We start from the raw sequence: 23,835 nt of genomic DNA on the forward strand, positions 1-23,835 counted from the left end.
TCCTGTGTGCACCTTGTTTTTGCTCTCACATTTTTCATCATGGTGTCCATTCCCCACGTCAGATTAGTTTAAACCCTCCTCTACAGCACCAGTTAAAGCTCCCCACGAGGGCACTGGTCCCACCTCTGTTGAACAACAACTCATTCACCTTAAACAGGTCCCACAACTGGACTCAATGCTCCAGGAATCTGCACCATGTCTCCAGCTATGTGTTAACCTGTCTTATTCTCCTATTCCTATCGTCACGAGCGCATGATACTGGGAGTAATCTAGAGATTGTTACCTTTGAAGTCCTTGGTCTTTAACTTTCTCCCTAGCTTCTGAAACTCCGACTGCAATACCTGAACCTTTTTCCTTCCTATGTCATTGGTTCCCACATGGACCACAACTTCTGGCTGTTCCCCACTCAAAATGTTCTGCACCCTCTCTGATGTCTGTTACCCTGGCATCAAGGTGGCAACACACCATGCGGACCTGTGTTGGCAATGCAGAAATGCTGACTATCAAACTGCCTTATAAGTGCATTGCTGCATTTCGTTGTGCCCCACTGTGCAGTCCCTTGCCCCATGGTGCAAGGCTCCAGACTGCATTCCTTTTGAGGTTTCATCATCCTTACTCTCCTGTATGCAGTGCAGTGATTCCCACTACTCAGAAACCATGAGCTTGTGCAGATGGAGGCACTTCATTCACACATGTTCACCCAAGACACCTGAAGTGTGCAGGAATTTTCATGGAGTTGCTGTGTCATTCTGGTCATTCTTTAAACATATTCCCTACTATTGCCAGGCCCACAACTTGCACATTTCATTTGTCAAATCATTCACTTATCCACAGTTTTGGTGTTCTTAAATATGTAATAAAGCGGCAGATCAAATCTGCAATAAAGTTCCTGGAAAGGTATCTAAATTGCTATGGTGGTGTCTGATCAGGAGTTAAAAGAATTTTCCATCTCTGTGCTCCATTCCAAACACTTGCTCTCTCTGTCTTTTTTTAAATGCTATTGATAGCACAACACTTGATTTCCATCATGTCTTAATATTGTTACTCATTGGTTGCAAAACTGCGCTGTTACTACTCTAAGCTCTTGATCAGAGAACATTTCAACCAAAATACAGATTTGGAGGCTCCCCACATTTCTTCTCATCGTGATTGTTTAAAATTAATGTCAATAACCATTAAGCTAATGTCATAAATATAGTCCTGTCCTGAATTACCTAATTATATCATATGGGCTGAAGATTAGCACCTTTGTTGGTATCTGTCTGCTGAAATCAATTGCTGACAGAGATTTTCTTCCTTATCTCTCTTTACTAAAAGCATTCTTGCTGTACTGACACTGAACCAGTTATTTCCTTTCCAAAAGATCCATTTAGCAGGGTATGGCAGTGACCTGCCCCATTGGATGGTGTCTTTAGGTAATAGCAGTAAAAAACTAGAAACCTTTAATAGTCTTTACTACACTTCATATTTGAGTGTCTACCTGCTTTTATATCAAGCAGCTGTGAATATCTAGCAAGGAACCGGGCTTATACTTGCCACTTGAGTAGCCTAATAAATACTGGCCCTTTTTGAATATTATCAATACAATTTCAAGACAGTTTTTGGGTTAGTGTAGAGGAACTATATTGCATCTATTTCTTGAGCTTCTGCAATCCTATAAATACCCTCCACTGAACTCCAGGTTCCTCTGACTCTGGTTACTTGTGCCCCTCCCTTGCCACACCAACAACAAGTATGCTTTCAGTCACTTAGGCTGCAAACTTTGGAGTAAACCCCCAAAACCTTTTGCCTCCCCATCTCCCTATCCTCCTATTAAGACCCTCCTTAAAACTCAAGCTTTTGATCACCCCTCCCAATAACACAAGTAGGAGTAAACCATACGGCCCATGGAGCCTGCTGCACTATTCAAGAAAAAAATGGCTGAACTTTTACATCAACTCCACTTTTCCTGCCCTGTCCCCATATCATCCAGGATATCATCTGTGGACCAGTAGTGCCTTGCTGCCTTGCTGTATTAGCGCTGTCAAAAGCTCTAAAATTGTTGACACTGAACCAGACTCCTGTGGTTTGCAACCTTGTTTGTTTTTCTTATAGCATCGCTTGATTACCTTGGTGCTCAAAAATCCATCAGTCTCCGTCTTTAATATATTCATTGACTGAGCATCCAGAGCTCTCTGGGATAGAGAATTCCAAAGATTCACAACCCTCTGAGTGAAGAAATTCTTCTTCAATTCTGTTTGAAATGGTCAACCCCTTATTTGAGACTATAGTGTCTAGTTCCAGACTCTCCAGCCAGGGGAAACAGGCATTCAGCATCTACCCTGTCAAGCCCCCTCAGAATTTTATGTTTCAATGAGATCTTTCTTTCTTTGACTCTGTGTCCATTTTTCCTTGCACCTCTGTAAAGCACCTTAGGGCCTCTTTCTGTGTTAAAAGCACTGTTTAATTGCAAGTTTCTTGTCACCGTTGTCTAACCACTGCTATTCCTGACCCACTAATGCTCAATATTGTCAATGTTTCATGGGATTGGGACATGGATTGAGGGTTGGTTAATGGACAGAAAACAGATAGGAATAAATGGGTCATTTTCAGGTTGGAAGGCTGTAACTAGTGGGGACCTCAGCTATTTACAATCATTGCAAGTATAGCAAGCTGTCACGCTCACGAAGAGAACAGTAATGAAATATGAAATGAAAGTCAACTGTTAAACTGAACTACAAAAAAAGGACACATTTGTGCCAGAGACAAAATGGAGTAGAGGTCAGATGACCCTTCCTGTACTGTCAATAAACATGTTTGTTGAAGGTGAAACCCATTATCCATATCTGAATTAGCTTTGAGGAAAACACAGTGAAACGGAAAAACTGGAGTAGTTTTCCATGCTAACAACTCCTATCTGCAGGAATAGAGGTAACAAAGACTTTTGCAGACAGACTGACTCTGAAGCCAAGGCCAAAATAATAGGTGTAAAATAACACCTATTTATCAATATGGACCACATTCAGATGCCATTAGGTAATAATGGCTCCCATATCCTGGAACATTGTATGAATCACCTCTGGGGAGAGAACCCTTAATTGCCTGACCGACATCCAAGCTGACAAGTTTCTACCTTAAAAGGTATCGCTCTGGAGTAGGGGGTGGGGTGGCGAACAGCCAGTGAGCAGCCAGAGATGATCTTTTCCAGCCAGAACAGTTGTGAGACAGTTCCAACTAAGCAGAAGTCCTGCAGATAACATCTTTTAACTACTACAGCAGAGAAATTGCAAGGTGATTTTGGAACTCGCCATCTGCGAAAATGAACCAGGATTTCCACCATCGACTTTGGATTGAGGCTTAACCACAAGGAGCCGGCGACACTTCATCCTTTTCAAGATAATGAACATTCAAGTCTGCACCACTGAATGATTTCCTCCAGAAAAGCTTCTAAAGGGTTTTAGAAAAAAAATTATTTTACAACAATTGAATTCGAATTGCACGTTACACTGTACTGTTGAATCTTTTCGTGTGTGTGTGTGTGAAGTCGCGAATATTTTCTGGTTATTGTGTAAAAATAAATACTTATATTTATTAACCTATGAGAAAACTTAGAATCATAGTTTACAGCATAGAAAGAGACCACTCGGTCCATTGTATCTGTGCAGGCCAAAAAATGATCAACCCAGTCTAATCTCACCTTCCAGCATTTGGTCCATAGCTCTGCAGGTTACGGCACTTGAAGTCTGTCGTTTGCCTATTTATTTGACCCTTAAAACACTCGGGGACTAAAAGACTATTTTAAAAACACTATCTGCGGTCTGTTTAGAGGTGAAAAGTGGAAGTCACCCACACCACTTCTTATTTGTCTGTAATAAAACAAATGGTATATTAACCTTTATTACAAAGGAATTAGAGTATGAGTGAAGATGTCTTACTGCAATTGTATAGGGCCTAGGTGAGACCACACCTGGAGTACTGTGTATTGTTTTGGTCTCCTTAACTAAGGAAGGATATATTAGCCTTGGAGGGAGTGCAACAAAGGTTTGCTAGACTGATTCCTGGAATGCGGGGATTGTCTTATGAGGAGATATTGAGTAGACTGGGGCTATATTCCCTGGATCTTAGAAGAATGAGAGGTGATATCATTGAAATATTTAAATTCTTAGAGGTTGATTTGGTGGATGTTGGAAATCTGTTTCTCCTGGCTGGGGAATCTAGATCATGGGGTCACAGTCTCAGAATAAGGGGAAATTTCTTCATTCATAGTGTTGCGGATCTTTGGAATTCTCTGCTCCAAAGAGCTGTAGATGTTCAGTTGACAAACATATTCATGACAGAGATTGTTAGATTTTGATACTAAGTGGGTTAAGGGATATGGGGATAGTGCAGGAAGGTGGAAAATCAGCCATGATCGCATTGAATGGTGGAGCAGGCGCGATGAGCTGAATGACCTACTTCAGCTCCTGTTTCTTACGTTCTAATGTTCCTAAACCAAATAGATTAAAACATTCAATGTTTTGCATTGGTGGTAGATGTTCTTTAATATAATATATAAAAGTAGATTATAAGATTGTCTGCATACCCGCCTTTGTTGTTTTGTGCTGTTCTTGAAGCTGAATTGTGCGCCAAAATGATTTCCAGCAACTAATGCTGAACTGTTGCTCTGCCATTCAGTGCTTCCCAAAAGGCAGTGGGAAATTTTAATTGGAAAGGAAAGCAACTGTTCAGTGCCTCCGGGATATAGATCAGTGTAATTTTATGTTTTGTAAGTTGTTATGACTGAGGCGGGAATAATGCACTATCAATTCAGTCCCGCTACACCACAGGTCACAGCATATTATTAAAGTTTCCCACCTTCCGGAAATTAGCCAAATTAAATACTTTATTAACCCCCAGAATAAAACACACCAAACCAGGTATCTTTAAACAACAAATTCACTATTTATTAATAATCTTAAACAATATTGGGATAAATCTATGTCTAAAAAGACTTTCTAACTTATTCTTCCTAACCCTCAGGCACAAACACATACATTCAAAAACCAACGGTTAACCGGTTTTAAAAATGATGTTTTAAATTCAAGCTGTTTCATAGGAATAATAAAGTAACGGCGTTGTAAGTCTTGGGGTTATGTTTCCGGTTCAGTGAGGTGTCCCAGAGTCAAATAGTCAGATGCCACCGAAGTCTCCAGGCGAATTTGATGAACAGTCTGCAATGGATAGGTGTTCAAGGCAGTTCGGCTGCAATAGGCGTCTCTCGCAGATCTTTCAACAAGGAGAATAACAGCATGTCTATTTAGATTTTGAACTAGCAGTCTATCAGTAGAAACGTTACTGAGAATCCCAGAACTCCCTAAATACCTCATGATTTCACATTTAGTTTTAGAGATAGGGAACTCCTTTAAGGCTTCTAAGTTTGAGGTTCTTGGCAATACTTGTCCTTGCCCTACTATATGTCCAAGGTAACTTACTCTTGCTTTTCCGAATTCACTTTTTGCCAGATTTACAGCTTGCAGTTTTTTAAACAGAGTTTTTAGCTGGTTTAAGTGTTCCTTCCAAGTGCTACTATATATTAGTACATCATCAAGATACACTACACAATTGGAAACACTGGCTACTACCTGATTCATTAATCTCAGAAAAGTGGCTGGGCTTATCCCTACAGACTCTTTTAAATGTTGTGAAAAGCCTAGTTAGGTCTTCACATTGTTTTGCATCTAAGTACAAAAGCATATGGTCCAGTTTTCCTAGCCATTCTGTATTTGCTAACCGGATAGTTGGAGGTTCAATCTGAGAATTGTCTAGGCCTTCTTCCTCATCCTCACTATCCTTTCCCTTCAAAACAGTCCCCATTACTTGACATACCTGTACTGGCTTCTCCTCCTCCCTGCAATAATATTGCTTTAACATATCGATATGACACAGCCGATTCTTCTTCTCGCAACCTGGGGTGTCAATCAAATAATCTACCTTATCCACTCTTTTGATTACTTTATATGGGCCACAGAACCGTGCTTTTAATGGTTCACCCTGTAACAATACTAATACTTCACTCCCTGGTTGAAAATTACGGGTCTTTGCATTCTTGTCTGCCCATTTCTTATTGGCTTGGGATGCTTTAAGGTGTTCCTGAGCCACACTGTAAGTTTTCGTGAGCCTTTCCTGGAACACAGATACATAGTCTAGTATCGAAGATTCATTCCTTTGTCCTAAGAATCTGTCTTTGAGTTTTAGAGGACCTCTTATTTCATGCCCGTAAACCAATTCGAAAGGACTAAAACCTGTAGACTAATTCAGTGAATCTCTGGTGGCAAATAAAAGTATAGCCCTTTATGCCAGTCATGTGAATATTCATAACAGTATGCTGTAATCATTGTTTTGAGAGTTTGATGGTACCTCTCTAAAGCTCCCTGTGTCTGTGGGTGATACGCTGAAGATTTTAACTGTCTGATACCCAAATTGCCCATGATTTCTTGAAATATCTTAGACATGAAATTAGAACCTTGATCCGATTGAACTTCAAGCGGTAATCCATACCTTGTAGAGAATTGGGTTAACTTTTCTACTACTATTTTAGCAGTAATTGTTCTCAAAGGAATGGCCTGGAAATCAAGTAGCCATATCCATGATAGTAATTATGTATTGATGTCCCGCTTTTGTTTTTGGCAAGGGTCCTACACCGTCTACCAATACCCTGCTAAATGGTTCCTCAATCACTGGTATGGGAATTAGTGGTGCCAGTTTTTTGGTAGGTTGCAGTTTTCCCACCATTTGGCATGTATGGCATGTCCTACAAAATTGCCTCAGGCCCTTTGTAAGACCTGGCCAGTAATAATGTTGACGTATACGTGATTTATTCTTCTGAATCCCCCTATGTCCTACAAAAGAAATGTCATAATTCCCGACTATCTTTAGGTCTGTTCAACAACTGTCCAGTCTTCGTCCGCAAGTCTATGAGGCAGTCTCCATTTCCTCTTCAAAACCCCGTCTTCAATATAATAGCCTTCTGGAACTCCTTTTGCCTCAGCTTCTGTCAGAGCCGACTTTGCTATTCTGTATAACTCTGGATCAGCTTGCTGTGCTGTAATTATAGAAGATCTGTTAAACATCTTATTTGGATTATCTAAATCCCCAAATAAGGTTTCAGATACTTGGTCATCTGTTTGTGGTGTCAATTTTACCTCCAATAATGGATCCTGTTTAGCCATTGCTCGGGTCACTACACATGCAGGAAATATTCCTGGAACTTGTTCCTGTAATTGTTCTGTTTCTTTAACTCTGCTTCATTTCTTTGTGACTACAGGAGAAACTGATACTCTTGCTCCGCTGAAATCATTCCCTAGCAATAGGTCAATTCCCTCTACTGGCAAACTATGGCCAACTCCTACAGTTACCATCCCAGTCATTAGGTCACACTCTAGGTGCACTTTATATAAAGGTATGGGTATATACTCCCCGCCAATTCCATTAACTAAAACTTTAGCATTCAGGGCACTCTCTGGTGGAACTGTTATACCTTTCCCCAGCAAAAGTGTTTGGGTTGCTCCTGTATCCCTGAGTACACTAGGTTTTCCTACCTCACTTAAAGGATATGGAGTTACTTTTCCCTTTGACAAGAATTCATGTTAACTTTCAGGTATCTTATTCTTAACTTCTACACTCACTTTAGTTTTTGTATCTGGTTTTACAGCTGCCATTAAAGCTATAGCCTGCTCTGCTGTACTTTCCATCAGAGCTCTTTCCTCTGCAGTAGTTTTGTGTACCCGAACAAGTCCTATGGGTCTACTTCACAACTTCCAGCATTCTGAATGAAGATGACCCATCTTGTTGTGATGATAACACTTCGGCTTGCGGACCTCACTTCTACCCTCAGCACCTTCCTTTCTGGCCTGAGGAGGTGATCCTGGGGCATTCCCAGCTGTTCCTTCTTGTCCCCGGCTACTTGCCTTCCTTTCATACTCCCACTTTCTATCCTTCTTGGGTTTATGGGGGTGACGGACAAAAGGTTTTGGCTTATTCACAAGCTCAAAATCATCAGCAATTTCCGCTGCTTGCCTAGCTTTTAAAACATTCTGGTTATCTACATGAGTTCTCACTACTGGAGGGATTGAATTTTTAAACTCTTCCAAGAGAATCAATTCTCTAAGGTTCTCATACGTGGCCTCCATCTTTACTGCCTGTATCCAATGATCAAAATTAATTTGCTCTACCCTGTCAAATTCTACATACATCTGCCTAGCCAATCTCTGTAAGTTCTGAAATTTCTGACGGTAAGCTTCAAAGACTAATATATGCAGTGAGAATAGCCTTTTTGCCATCTCATAATCTGCAGAAGCCTCTTTAGGAAGCATGGCATAAACTTCATGAGCTCTGCCCAACGACCTGCTTTGCATAAGCAGTGTCCAGTTTTCCTTTGGCCTTTTCATTTGTTTGGCTATTTTTTCAAAAGAAATGAAAAATGCATCTACGTCCCTTTCCTCAAACTTAGGGAGAACTTGGCTGAATTTAAACAGCTTTTTGCTGGGTCCTGGGCTGAATTCAGATTCTTCCTGACCAGAACTTTCCCTGGAGTCAAGACTACCCCTTTGTCTTTGTTCCATCTCTGTTAACTTAAATTCCCTCTCTTTTTCACTTTCTCTGTGATGTTCAAGTTTTCTTGTTATTGCTTTTTCTGATTCCTGTTGAAGCTCCAGTTGTTTCACTTGTAACTGAATTTTAGCTTATTCCACCGCATCACACTCTGATTTACTAACTACTTGTTCCTCCTCTTCTTACAATGTTAAATGTTGGCCTATTACGTCAAATATCTTTGATTTTTTAGCACCTGATTTCAACTCTAACTCAAATTGTGCTGCCAGATCTTTTAGTTTAATCTTTGTTAAAGTTTTCAAGTCACTGAGGGACACATTCTCCTTTCCCAGAAACTCTGCTGCAGTTACTAATGCCATTCCGATGAATTAACGTAATTAGCATTGGATTTGGATCCCAGACGATCGAGCCTCCAATTAATATGTTATGACCGAGGCTGGAGTAATGCACTGTCAATTCAGTCCCACTACTCCCAGGTCACGGCATACTATTAAAGTTTCCCATTGACTGGAAATTAGCCAAATTAAACACTTTTTTAACCCCCAGAATAAAACACACCAAACCAGGTATCTTTTAACAGCAACAAATTAACTATTTATTAATAAATTAAATCTTAAACAATATTTAGATAAATCTATGTCTAAAAAGACTTTATAACTTCTTATTCCTGCTAACCCTCATGCACACACACGTACATTCAAAAACGAACATTAATCGGTTTTAAAAATGATGTTTAAATTCGAGCTGTTTCTTAGGAATAATAAAATAACTGGGTTATAAGCCTTGATGGGTTACGATCTCGGTTTAGTGAGGTGTCCCAGAGTCAAATAGTCAGATGCCACTTGAAGTCTCCAGGCGAATTTGATGAACAGTCTGTAATGGAAGGGCGTTCAAGGCTGCAGTAGACGTCTCACACAGATCTTTCAACAAGGAGTAAAGCAACAGGTCTAATTAGATTTTGAATTAGCAGTCTATCAGTAGAAAATTTACTGAGAATCCCAGAACTCCCAGAAACACAAAGGCAAAAGAAACCCACTCCTGAGGCAGAGACTTTAGTTGAACAGGAATTTGCTACCTCCAATAATGCAAAGATTCCTTTCCTCTTTAGGCGAAACACAGCCTGTAGGCCAATGTAGTTTTTCTGCTGAGAGAGAGACAACATCCTTCCTTCAAGGAGAGCATGCTTCACTGGTCTACCAGTTCTAGCCAGTCTTTACACACTGTCAAACTGAGACAGTATGTATTGTGATCTCTCTCTCGTTGCTTAGGAACAGGCTTGTAGCTCGCGCACACTGTTCCCAGACAATATAAAACTGCTTTCAGTCTTAAAGGAGCACAGACCCCCCTTAATTTTTAAACAGAGAAACAAAAACACTTCCATGACAAAATCTTAGCTGAATTTGTTTTTGAAAGTATGTTGGCTTTGTTTTAAATGATGCTGAGGTCACGTTTAGGGTGATTGGAAAGCAACTTTTCCTTACTGTGGCAAACACTTCATGGACTTGGGAGCCCTGTGTTTGGGGCAGGTGGGAAATGGGGTGGCTGGCTTCCACTTTTTACCTCCCAGCTGACTGCAAATCATGTTTCGTTAAACTAGTGTTTTAGCCCCTGTGTTTTGTTTGCCAAATAAACAGATTGTGACAGGTTTTCTGATAGGTTTGAAACAGAAGATTAAATATTTATTGAACAATAATCACCCAAAATGATCGCAACACCACCCACGCACACATTCACTCTCATATGCATACTCAAGAAAAGATAGATAGAGGAGTTCAAAGGCGCTAAGAGGTCAAGGTGTAAAAGTGTGCTGCTTTCAGGAAAGAAAACCTGTGAGATTCTCTTGGAAGGTAAGTTTTTTAAAGTTGTAGGCCTATTTGCTGGTTGTCTTGCATTTTCTGGTGTTAGGACCGAGGCGGGAGCAGTGCACTGTCAATTCAGTCCCATTGCTCCACAGGTTGCAGCATATTATTAACATTTTCCCACCTAATTGGAAAACAGCCAAATTAAACACTTTAGTACCCCCCAGAATAAAATAGACCAAACCAGGTATCTTTAGACAACAAATTAACTATTTATTAATAAACTAAATCTTAAACACTATTAAGATAAATTTATGTCTAAAGACCTTATAACTTCTTATTTATTCTAACTCTCCCCTTAACACACATACATTCCAAAACTAACGATTAACTGGTTTTAAAAATGGTGTTTTAAAAATGAGCTGTTTCTTAAGATAAACAACTGGGTTGTAAGTCTTTGTGGATTACGTTCCTGATGGGTGAGATATCCTAGTGTAAAAATAATCAGATGCCGCTTGAAATCTCCACGTGGATTTGATGAACAGTCTTTACTGGATAGGCGTTCAAAACACTTTGGCTGCAGCAAGCGTTACACAGTTCTTCCAACACAGAGTATAATGACAGGTCTATTATTTGGATTTTAAAATTGATTGCCTTTCAGTTGAAACTTTACTGCAAATTCCAGAAAACACAATCAGTCAAGAGAGAGTCAATCTTGAAGCAAAGATTCTTAGATAAGAAGTAAAGAAAAGGAATTTTTGCTACCTCCAACAATACAAATGTTCTCTTCAAAAGTTTTTTTCTCTTTAGGCAATTAACATAGCCTGTAACTCATTGTAGAATTTCTGCTGAAAGAATTTTCTTCCTTCAAGGCAAACACGCTTTGCTGGTGTCTATCAAAACCGGTTTCAGCCAATCCCTGCACACAGACAAATAGAAACGTTACACCATGTGACCTCCTCACTCTCCTGCTGTTGCCTCGGTAACAGGTGCAGCTGGCACACAGTGCCTCTTTGTTTGAAAACAGTGTGCCTTTAAAAACTGAGTCTTAAAGGCACACTGTTTTAATCAGAGGAAAAAATAAATAGTTCCCTGCCACTGGGGTATTGAAGTCTTCTGGCAGTCAACACATCAATTTGAAGATGGTGCTGGTATTTCTTAGTTTAATTTTCACAGGTGGAGGAGTTATTTAAAAGACACTGCCTTATTTCTCTGCTGCAGTTCATTGCAAACTCGTTTCAGCAGGGTTCAACTGTCTCAGCTGGAATTGATCTCTCTCTCTGTCTCTCAACCTTGTCCTGGAGTTAAAGATGTTCTCTATGTGGCTGGAGATCACTGGCTGAAGTTCTGATACTCCCTTTCAACTCCAGAAAAGGTTGCCTTTAAAGGTAAACTCATTAAATGTTGGTCTCGCCCTTGTGACTTTAGGTTTCAGTTCCTGAAGGGCTATACAATAACTTCTGATGGCAGTCTATTTTGATAAGATGAGGTGTTCTCACGGTTTATTGTGGTGATTGTAGCTGGAAACGGGGCATCTGTGGGTGCCTTTGTTTTAGCTCATTTTTTTGGATAGCTCACATCCATGTGTGATGAGCTGTCTATAATTTCAAGTTTAAGACATGAATGTGTGTGAGAGTGCTGGAGAAGGTGGCTGTCGTGTGACCTCACATTCCATCTTGTTGAAGGCAAATGTACCAGTCTTTTAAATTGATTTTTTTATAACTCCAGTTTATTTTTGTATTTCCATCGCTGCACTTGCCATGAGCGTGACATCTGACATTGCATGTTGGTGCTACAGCTGAAACTGAAGAGCAGATAGATAAGAGTATTGAATTTAATAATAATAAGTGTCATTAGCTGGGATTACTGTTGTTGGTTTACAGATAAGAGCCTGAGGAAGTCACTGGTGAGACTGACAACTGGATTGTTCACACTGTAGTGAGTCATTGAAAAACAACTCAGATCGTGTACCATGCACTGATTAATCAGAGATAGTCAGCATGGATTTGTTAAGGGAAGGTTGTGTCTTACTAACTTAAATTAATTTTTTGAGGAAGTAACAAGGAGGATTGATGAGGGTAGTGCAGCAGATGTGGTCCACATGGATTTTAGTAAGGCATTTAACAAGGTCCCACATGGCAGACTGGTCAGAAAAATGAAAGCCCATGGGATACAGGGAAATGTGGTAAGTTGGATCCAAAATTGGCTCAGTGACCGGAAACAAAGGGTAGTGGTCGATGGATGTTTTTGTGAATGGAAAACGGTTTCCAGTGGCATTCCACAGGGCTCAGTGTTGGGTCCCTTGCTGTTTGTGGTATATATTAATGATTTGGACTTAAAAGTGGGAGGCATGATTGGGAAATTTGCAGATGAAACAAAAATTGGCCGTGTAGTTGATAGTGCAGAGGATAGCTGTAGACTCCAGAATGATATCAATGGTTTGGTTGAGTGGACAGAAAAGTGGCAAATGGAATTCAATCTGGAGAAGCGTGAGGTAATGCATTTGGGGAGGGCAAACAAAGCGAGGGAATACACAATAAATAGGAGGATATTGAGAGGGGTAGAACAAGTGAGAGACTTTGGAATGCATGTCCACAGGTCCCTGAAGGTGGCAGAACAGGTAGATAGAGTGATGAAGAAGGCATATGGAATGCTTTCCTTTATTGGCCGAGGTATGGAATGCAAAAGCAGGGATGTAATGCTGGAACTGTATAAAATGCTGGTTAGGCCACAGTACATAGGAGATTTACAAGAACGTTGCCAAGGCTTGAAAGTTGCAGCTATGAGGAAAGATTGGATCGTCTAGGGTTGTTTTCCTTAGAACAGAGGAGGCTGAGGAGTGACTTAATTGAGGTGTACAAAATTATGAGGGGTCGAGATAGAGTAGACAGGAAGGACCTGTTTCCCTTAGGTCAATTACCAGAGGGTATAGATTTAAGGTGATTGGTAGAAGGATTATAGGGGACATGAGAAAAAGCTTTTTCACCCAGAGGGTGGTGGGTGTCTGGAATTCACTGCCAGGAATGGTGGTGGAGGCAGAAACCCTCAATTCTTTAAAAAGGTACCTGGACTTGCTCCTGAAGTGGCGTAACTGGCAAGACTATGGACCAGGTACTGGAAGGTGGGATTAGAATGGGTAGTTAGTTTTTTCAGCCGGCGCAGACATGACGGGCTGAATGACTTCCTTCTGTGCTGTAACTTTTCTATGGTTCATGCTGCACCATGGCACACACCTTCGACAAGGTACCTTGCCCTTGCCACATCGTCTTGACTGGGCTACCAATCACTTGTCCTGTTCTTTGGTTCCTGAAGTTAGCAGACAAATTTGTATATTAAAGGAAAAATCCTGTGCCATAACTGAGGTAATCTGATCCAAGTTTACTAATGGATTTTATACTGAGTTTCCTATCCCCAAGAATGGACAGTGGGATGATAGATGCAGAAAAAAAACAGAAACTGGAAATATAGACAAAAAATGAGGATAGAAATAAAGGGAAAAGAGATTAGGAAAAGTGGGAAAACAAAAACATTACTTTAGAACCATTTAGGCTTTATAAAATCTACATATTAATGTGGGTTACAACTATTGCCAAAGTAACATTAGTTGTATTGATTCTTGAGTATCTTATTGTGTGGTGCAATATTTCTTTTTCAAAAGAATTCAAGGTCAGTCTCCAATGCAGAACTTTGGAAACTCAAGGTCTGCCCTGGGTCTAGATTCCTGGTGATACTGATACTGTTAGACAAGTTTATATCCCTGTCCTGTTAGGTTTGTGGAGCATTGATATTGGCTGGCGTATGTCTTGCCAGGTAGTCTTGCTTCACTGGTGGTTAAGATGAAATGTTGAACTGACACCCCTTCTGCTGTCTCAGGTTGATGTAAAAGATTTCAAGGAACTGTGGGAATGTTCTCTCTGGTGCCCCGGCCAATATTTATTGCTCAACCAATCGCTTTTTAAAACAAAAGATTGTGTGGTATTACGACTGAGGTGGGAGTAATGCATTGTCAATTCAGTACCATTACTCCACAGGTCACAGCATATTAAAGTTTCCCACCTATCGGAAATTAGCCAAATTAAACACTTTATTAACCCCCAGAATAAAACACACCAAACCTTTAAACAACAACAAATTAACTATTTATTCATAAACTAAATCTTAAACAATGCTGAGATAAATCTATGTCTGAAAAGACTTTATAACTTCCTATTCTTCCTAACCCTCATGCACACACATATACGATCAAAAACCAATGGTTAACCGGTTCTAAAATGTTTTAAATTAGAGCTGTTTTTTAGGAATAATAAAACAACTGGGTTGTAAGTCTTGGTGAGTTACGTTCCTGGTTCGGTTCGGTGTCCCTGAGTCGAATAGTCAGATGCCACTCGAAGTCTCCAGGCGAGTTGATGAACAGTCTGTAATGGATAGGCGTTCACGGTACTTCAGTTACAGTAGGCATCTCACAGATCTTTCAACAAGGAGTATGACAACAGGTTGATTTAGATTTTGTATTAGCAGTCTATCAGTTGAAACCTTACTGAGTTTCCAGAACTCCCAGAAACATGAAAGGCAACAGAAAGTCACTCCTGAGGCAGAGACTTTGTAGAGACTGGAAGTAAAAAGGAATTTGCTACCTCCAATAATGCAAAGATTCCTTTCCAGGAGTTTTTCCACCTTTACCCACAGCCTGTAGGCCAATGTAGATTTTCTACTCAGAGAGACAAAATCCTTCCTTCAAGGAGAGCACGCTTCACTGGTCTGCCAGATCAAGCCAGTTCCAGCCAGTCTTTGCAAACAGTCAACTGATGCAATATGGCATGTGACCTCTCTCTCTTGTTGTTGCTTAGGGAACAGGCTTGCAGCTCACACACTCTTCACAGAGAATATAAAAACTGCTCTCAGTCTTAAAGGCACACAGACCTCCTTTAGTTTTTTAAACAGAGAAAAAAAAACACTTCCATAACAGTGGTCAATATCACATTGTTGTTTGTAGGACCTTGCTGAGTGTAAATTGGCTGGCACATTTCCTACATTATAATATTGACTGCACTTTAACCTACTTCATTTGCTGTGTAGCCTCTTGGGATGTCCTGAGGTCATGAAAGGAGGTTTATAAATGCAAGTTTTTTCATTAAGAATATAACGTGGTCACCATACTTTGAATGTGGCATTAAGTGTATGTCTTCAGGTGCTAAGACCTTTCAGGCTGATAATTGGATTTGGTATAATCTAATGTATACAGAAGTAAACAACCAAGCTTAAAGGTCAAGAGCATTATCAGATGATCCAGCACTCCTACTGTTTTAACAGTCAGACTCCTCCATTTCTTACAATCTTGAATCTAAAATGTATCAACTGTTGTGTTACTCCAAATTCTGACACTGGTTATCTTGGCCAGTCAAGGTTGCATTATAAAGGGGGTGGGGGGTCATGGGAGAGAAGAGTAGGCAAAGAATGGTTTTGTGTGTACGCAAGATTCCTACTGCTGAAGAGTACTGACACTTGTTTAGTTCATTCCAAGATATTTGCAGCTGTCTCATCTTGTTCAATTTTCTCTTTTATTTCATATTGTCTGCACTTGGATTGTGATCAGCTGACTCTGCTATGCCTCAGTAGATGGGCACATGCTGGACGTAGTCCAAGGGCACCCTGGGGTGAGGTCATTCCTTTCCCTCTCCCAGTGGGAGAGTGGCTCACATTGACAGCATGGTGGACAGCAGGAACCTGTGGGAAGTGAATCCACAGCCTGCCACAGCCATCTGTTCTTAGACTATTTAGTTATTTTCTCCAGAACAGAAAGAATGTTTGCTGTGTGCATGCAGTGCCCGTAAATAGTAGAGACAGGGCAAGCTAGTCACCGTGTAGTTAATAATCTGTTAGGTTATTGGGGAAGACACCTTGCTTTTGAGAACTGGCCATTTTCAGAAAGCAAGTTACGTTACTTTAAAGCTAGATTTCAAACAGTTCGTTTAATCGATAGATGACTGTGCTATATGAGCGTGTGTGTGTTATAATTGAGCCCCCTCACATTATGTGGAAACCTGTTGATTAGTCTGTCCTAAAGCATCATCTGAATATATTGCTGCCTATCCACCCACACATGTAGGATAAAAGAGATCAACAAATATTTGACGTATCTGTTCTAAGAGAAATAGATTCTCTGCCTGCTGTAGCTTGGCTATAGTAGATTTGAATGCTGAAAATGAACTGCTGAGCTGTGTTCATCCATGGCTCTATCAGCATAGATCTGTATAATGGTGGTGTGGGCTGGCATTCTCTTCAGTGCAAGCTCCCAATCTGCAGATGTCTGGAATGTAGTTATTCCCTACCAATAAAGTGGTGCTTCGTCCTCTATGGTGCTAATCTTTCCTTTGTCACGGCCAGGTGAGGAGGGGGTCTCAGGCTCCCCTCTTGCCTCTTCCTCTTATTTGACCGCAACAGGGTTTATTCCTTTTAAACAGTGGTTGTGCTTACCACCTCCATGAGTGCTTTACCTTTTTCCTTTACTGTGATCATGAAAGAACCAATCAGACAGGTTTTCTTGAGTTTAAACAAGAACGAGGTATGTTTATTATACTTAAACTCTAACCGGATTTAAAAATACGCTACACATTACACGAGAATCTCATACGCACACAAATAGATTACAGGAGGGAAAAATAGATTTGGTAGTTGGATTAAAGTTCAAAATAAATGGAACTTAAATGCAGTCTGTAAAGTGGGTAATCCAGTAGTCCTCGGCTGAAGCTGTATTCTTGAAGTTCTTGGTTGGTCAAAGTGTATTTTGGCTGGCTTGCTTTGCTCAGTGTTTTCCTGAAGGCAGAATCTGTAGTTGGCTCTTTTCCCCGTTTGCTGGCTGTAGCGGTCTTGAGGCTTGGAGGATCCCCCAGCCACAGATGGTTTTCAAACTTGATGTTTTCTGGGGAGAGAGAAAGAAGAAAAAGGGAAGCACGCAGCTTTTTGCTGCTACACACTCTGTTACTGCTTGTCTTCTGCCTGTGTAACAAAACTTCTAGTTTCTTCAGAGATGAACAAGCAGTCACATGGTTCTCTCAATCCCCTTTGTTTCTAATGAGGTTTTTCTGGAATCTTCTAATGAAATTCAAGGTTCTGCATGCCCCAGGATGTCCATTCACACTTGGAAAGGGTTGGTTCTTTCAAAGTCACTGTGTGAGGATGGCCTTGACTGCCATACTAATTAAGCCATTTTAGGTAATTCAGTCACTTAGAGTAAGCCATTGTCTTGGCTGGGCTTCTTGTTAGACTTTTTGTCTCCAGTTCAGTCCCCTGGTATTTCAGATGTAAATGGCAATGGCCATCTTGGCTGCTTGTTTTTTAAAAGTTACTGTAGGGTTTTTTCCCATTAAACGTCTAATGTAAGTTTCCAACTGAAGAAGTTAATATTTCCCACTTGGCATATAGGGTTTTCCTGACACCTTTCATTAAGGGTGCTCCCAGATGGACATTTGAGAAAGATGCTAATCCAGGCTACTGCAACTATGATGCTTCCTGCCTAACTAGTTGGCTATGGGAACTGAGTTGCTTTTTTCAAGTTTTCAGATCCAACATGATTGGCATCCTCCAAGTAGCAAGGGAGGAAAACTAAGATGGAAGAAACCATTGCAGCAGAAGTTTCAAAGCTTAATTTTTGTTCCCGTGTTGGCTGGTCAGACTTTGGACCTGTGCTTTACTTGGGTAGTCAGGTTGGTTGGGGGTGGTGGGGGTTCGGGTGGGGTGCGGTATAGTTTGGTGCTTTGTGGTGTTCTGAGTTAGCTACTTGTTCTGTTTGTCCTTTTTCCCTGGATGTGTGGTGAATACTTTACCAAAACACAACAGCAGTACAAGATAGCAGTGAGAATCCATTTTAATTGGTTACTGTCGCAACTAAAATGGATGTAACCTTGTGTACTGTCTGTTTCTTGGGAATCCAAGAATTGTGTGTGTATAATTTGTAAAGGTAAAGAACAGTTTACTCCATTTAAAAAAAAAATGTTTTGGATTGATCTTATGTTGAGGTGCCACTAATTTTGGACAATTTACTCAACATTTCCAACTGGATTTGAGTCAGCTTTGGGTACGTGCTTGTTGCAGCTATAGTTGTCTTACCATTGTGAAACATACTATTTAGTAACAATTGTATTCATATTATGGATTAATGCAATGTTTAAATATCAGTGTTTCAAAAATCTACTACTTTCTGGAGCAAATTATTACTCTATTGTGTAGACACTTCTTGTGAAGGAGGGACAGAAGTAGGCTTTGCTTTGGTTTAAACTACTACTTTCACAAGTTCAGTTAGTTAGCTATGAATTGTTAGATTTTATGAGCTACGTTCTTCTATTTTGGTGAACCGAGCCTGCTTCCATATAGAAGTTTCCATTTAGAGAATTTAGACAGCTGCCCATGGATGACAAGTTTGTTACTTGTGCCTCCTCCTCCTCAATTCAACTTTCTATCTGAAATAGCAGCATAACTAGGATCAGAGATGTGCAACTTTTAACTATTGCAAAGTAGCTTTCAGAAAATTGTGCTTTGTAGCTTTCTCCTAAAATTGATTTAGAAATCATTCTGCAGCAGTTATGGAATCCCATTATTAACAAAAAGGGAATCTTTGATTAAGCAAGTTCTTTGTTTTGACAAATTTGAGAGAAAATGGGGAGCTGATGTTCTTCAGAAGATTAAAATGAATGTGAAAGTTGTATCAATGTTGCATGTGAAAGTGTGAAAGGATGAAATGATCGACTCACGCTTGAGTGCTGGTGTTTACAAGGGGCCAGTGACGGGGCTGCTTCCCACCATGCTGAAATGTGTCTGCTCATTAAATTCATGTTACTGCTGTTAGTGGTGCAGGGACTGGGAGTGATTTGAAATCAGACTCTATAATTCTAACTGAAATTGAGGTAAATGTTACATGTTTAAGGTCAGTTTGATGTTGAGTTTGAAACTAGATAAACTGATCACAAATCAGTGTGCATTTTTTATACTGAAATGGCAAGCAGTGAGATTCAAGCTTTGTCACAGAGTTGGGAGGGGGAAGGTGTGGGTCAGTTTAACCTTGCTATGGACTCAGAGCTGTGGGGGTGGGGGCTTTAGGCAAGCATAGGTCAGTTGAATGTTTCAGTCTCGTGGAAGGAAGTAAAGGCTGGCTCGGGTCTGCAAATGAAACCCGACCTGAGCCCGACAGAACCACATCCGACCCCGAGCCTGACCCGGCCTGAGTCCTTTCATTTTTTCCTGACCAACCCGACCGTCAGTTAACCTACCTTCCGTTTTTCACTTTGTTGCTTATCTGCACAAGTTTAAAATTACTGTAACAAAACCACCTTTCAAGTCCAAAAATTACATTAACAGTGGAGCCACTTACTGGAGGTGGTGAGAGAGTGTCCCCGACCCGGCCCGATCTGACCCGAGCCTGAATGTGTGACCTGGAAGTGCGACCTGATCCGAACCGAATCCGACACATGTCGTCGGGTTCCATCGGGTTCGGGTCGGGTAGCCGGCCTTTAGAAGGAAGGTGTGTGTTAGTTTAAAATCAAATAGCTAGGTTATGTTTTTGACCATCTGTAAGTGCGTATGTTGGTGAGGTTTTGGAATAGTAATACTTTATTTTAGATGTCTGTTTCAGTGAAGTGATCTGTGTTTTTATGCCTTGAATGTTTGTGTGTCTGTTTGGATTCCAAAATGTAGAGGCACAGCAAGTTTCTTCAATCCACATGGCCATCCCTACGCAGCAAGAAAACCCTTTAGAAACTATCTGCTTAGGTGTACTGTGTGTAGTTGGATACATCAATCATTTTTGCTTTAAATTCAGAGCACTGGGAGAAGAAATGGCAAACGGGGTAAATTGTAGAGAGGGGAACACACTAAAAGGTGAATGCCATACTGTTGCACCACTGGAGTCGACCTGGCTGTTTACACTGAATGGAGGACTTATGCTTCTGATCTGAGTCGTGCTCTTCAACTAACTTCTGTTAATGCCGATTCATTCCAGAATTTGCAAATTCGAATTGTTTCCCATAGATTACATATGAGTTCCTTTGGTGCATGGTGGTGCTTAAAGTTTTATCTGCCCATAAACAAGTCCCAACTGCATCTGCACATATTCCTGAGTCATTGATCTGTCAAATTTACCTAAGTTTATTCCTCCCCTGGCAACTAAATGTGAGTGAGGTGCAGCCATGACTGGCAGATACCACTTTCAGCAAATAATTATTCCAGATGCCAGGTTTCCTGGTTGGTTGATTGTTAACTGTAATACCAGAGTTTTTTTGTATACCTAGATACAGCACTGATTTTATTTTGTTGCTGCATTCTCACCTGACATAGGAAAGTTTAAAGCAATGAAGCTATTTCCAAATGGTGCTTGCATGTGTGGGTTATGTGTCCATACTGCTATATCTGGTGTTGTCCTTCTGGTTAGAGTGGAATTTGTTATATGGCAGGAAGACTCAGCACCCCTGGCCTTTTGTATCTCATGACTTCAGGCCTTTGTAATTTTTTCCCTGTAAACCCTCTTGCAGCATCAGCTCATGTTATATTTAACAAGGAGAGGGAGGAATGATTTTTAAAACCCAAAGAACCAAAAAGCTGAATAGTAAATAAATGATTCAGTTTCTAATTGCTAGTCTGGAATATTTAAATAAATATCAGTAAATAAAATATTAAAGCAAATTTAATTCAAATTTTGTTGTTTGAAATCTCTCCTGAACTGGTATTGATGAGTTATTGCTTGGCAAGGAAGTTTTAAGAAAATAATTTGATATTTTCTAGTTATAGTTCATTTGCGGTTACTGAGGGTGAATAAACATTAAAACAAAAACATAAACTTAGTTCAGATTTTAATGCCAAGTAGGACATTTATGACCCTACACTGAAGTAAGAGGATTCCTAACCTGGAGTATATCCAGGAATTTCTAAGTAGAGCCTAGCGCAGCAGCAGGCTCCAGGGGCACATCACCTCCACAGGAACTGATGGAACCTTCTCCCTCTGAGCTATGTTGTCTCTTGCTGAGCAATGGAGTTGGGTAAAGCTGGTATCAGTAAAAATGATCACACAGTGAAAATCCAAATCGTTGACCAATGTTCGTTAGGGAAGGTAACCTGCTGTCCTTACCCGGTTTGGCTTGTATGTGACTCATGTCGCGCACCAAAATGGTTGACTCTTAACTGCCCTCTGTAGTGCCCTTGCAAGCCACTCCATTGTATCAGAATGCATTAAAAAATAATGAGAATCACCATAGAGACTGCAAAGGTTCAAGAAGAAGGCCCACCATCACCAGCTCGGGGCAACTGGGAATGGGTAATGAATGCTGGCCTTGCCAGACTCGTCCACACCCTGAGAATCAATAGAAAAGAAATTGAGTAGAGTGGGAGAATAGAATCTGCATCACATACTTGGCACTATATATATGGTCCAGTATGCTGTGTCATTGATATATTGTACAATGTTTGAGTCATCGCCTCTTTTTCAATTATTTATATACTTTACAGATCTTTTTGTCTGTTGGCATTTCTGATTTTTTTTTTGTTCAGATTTTTTTTCCCTTTGAATGAAGTGCATTGATGCCATCATCAAAGGAATTGTCTCAGTAGAATTGTGTGAGGGAGTATGGCTGAAACAGAAGATGCCTCAGGTTAACAACTGTCTCTCGTGATCAACCATCTCACACAGTTGGGCTGTGTGGCTCTTCTCAGCCAGTTCCCCTGACAATATTATAAGCACTCACTGTTCAAAATAAAAATATTCAAAACAGGGGAACCAAAATGTACAGAAGTTTATTATTGTAAAATGAATTTGATGATTGTGACATGCCCTGTTTTCACTAAATTGGAGAGCTGTACATGTATGGTATAGGACAACTAGAGGTACCTATTTATAAACTAGTCATCAGTCATCTGAATATATGTGGCTGGACTTCAACGCAAGGTGACTATTTTTCACTTTCAGCTAAATGACTACTTTAACTTAAGTCAGGCCATTTTGCATTTTAGTGAGAATGCAGTGGAATATGAGTTGACTGGGGTCAGCCTGTGTCTCATGTAATAGGTCTAAGACCAGAGCACAAAACTGGCCCCATATAGCTGTAACTGATAGTGGAAGAGTGAGCCTTGCATTGCCCCAAGCTGGATGTTGGCCCATGAGTGACCACAATCATCTCCTCTTGTAGATTATCAACTTTTTTTGTTTGCATGATTCTTTTCCACATTGAATATATTGCTGAGTGACAATAGGTAGTGGACTGGCTGCACTGTTCCAATCTATCTCTAGCTATAACATGCAGCATTCCCCTTTATCAAGTGGTTGTATGTGTACACCTTGGTTTTGCCATCTCATTATGTAGGGTGATTACACTATGACTATTCAGTATTCCTTAAGCAGCAGTTTACAGGATTTGCTCATTTAATGGGCAGAATGCAACTGCCAAATTTTTGTTTAATTGTGTGTGATTTTTAAAATAAGCCAGTAGACTCCCTGAATATTTTGTGTTATAACTTCCATCAATTGTGTCTTTCTGCAGAACCTGAACTGGGCTCGTGATGTGTTGCTAGGCGTCAGTATTCCATGGCAACAGTTGAAGCATATGCCAGCACAAGGACTCTTCTACGAGAGGAACAAAACAAATTTTTTTAATGTAAGTTTTATAGAAAAGTTTTTATTTAAATTGTTTATTCCGTCCGCTTTACTATATGTAGTCTGTGTTGTGAACGCTTGCACCTACTAGACATCGCAGGAGGAAACACTAAACCAGGGTGCATGTGAGCCGTTAGAGTGATACTGTAAGCTCAGCAGCTATTCCTGTCTGATTTACTTTACAGTTGTGCTTTTATTTTCTTCATAATTGAAATTTCAGTGGTACTCAGTTTGTCGTGGTCGCAGAGATCACAGAACCAAGTACGTGTGACTTGTACTTAAAAAAAAACACAAGAATTGCTCCTACTGCTAACTGTGCCTGTGTGGTTGTACTGACTTCATCATTGAAGCACTGTATAAGAAGAAAGAAATGTTCTTTAATTTAGCAAACTGTGTGTCTGTGTCTGTAAACAAAATTGGATTTGTCGCAAGCTGTGCAATTGAAGTGAAGTTGGCTATCTAGCTTGCCCATTCATTGGCCGACATTAAGAGCCTGCATTTCTACCTTGATACCAAATATTCTAGGACTACCAGAAGATTCCAGATTCTGAAGGGCCAGCTCCTACAATTTATTGAGCTTAGCCTGTAGCCACAAGCATTCACAGACATCTTAGGAACCATTATTCTGCTAATTATGGAAATATGAATAGTTTAAGGGATACAACAGTTATTAACACACAATGTGTAACTTTGTGTCTGCTGCAATCAAAGCCAGGGAAATGTACTGGGTTTGCCAAGAAATTTTGGTCTAAATCATCCCATAATCTGGATGCAATCTCTATATACACTGGGAATGGTATGTTGGAATGATTATCGTTGAATCAGATATGTGTTTAT

General features: G+C 40.3%; 1 protein-coding gene across 4 annotated transcripts in view; it reads left to right on the forward strand.

Moving 5' to 3' along the window:
• cabin1 (calcineurin binding protein 1) overlaps positions 1 to 23,835 on the forward strand; it is a 678,888-nt gene that overhangs the window by 326,888 nt on the left and 328,165 nt on the right. For all 4 annotated transcript variants that reach the window (XM_068055415.1, XM_068055418.1, XM_068055416.1 and 1 more), the window contains one exon: positions 22,886 to 22,999. In XM_068055415.1, coding sequence (XP_067911516.1) covers positions 22,886 to 22,999 — 114 coding nt within the window. The remainder of the gene's footprint in view (positions 1 to 22,885; positions 23,000 to 23,835) is intronic.

Source organism: Heterodontus francisci, chromosome 23 (assembly GCF_036365525.1).
Source record: "Heterodontus francisci isolate sHetFra1 chromosome 23, sHetFra1.hap1, whole genome shotgun sequence".
Lineage (NCBI taxonomy): Eukaryota > Metazoa > Chordata > Chondrichthyes > Heterodontiformes > Heterodontidae > Heterodontus > Heterodontus francisci.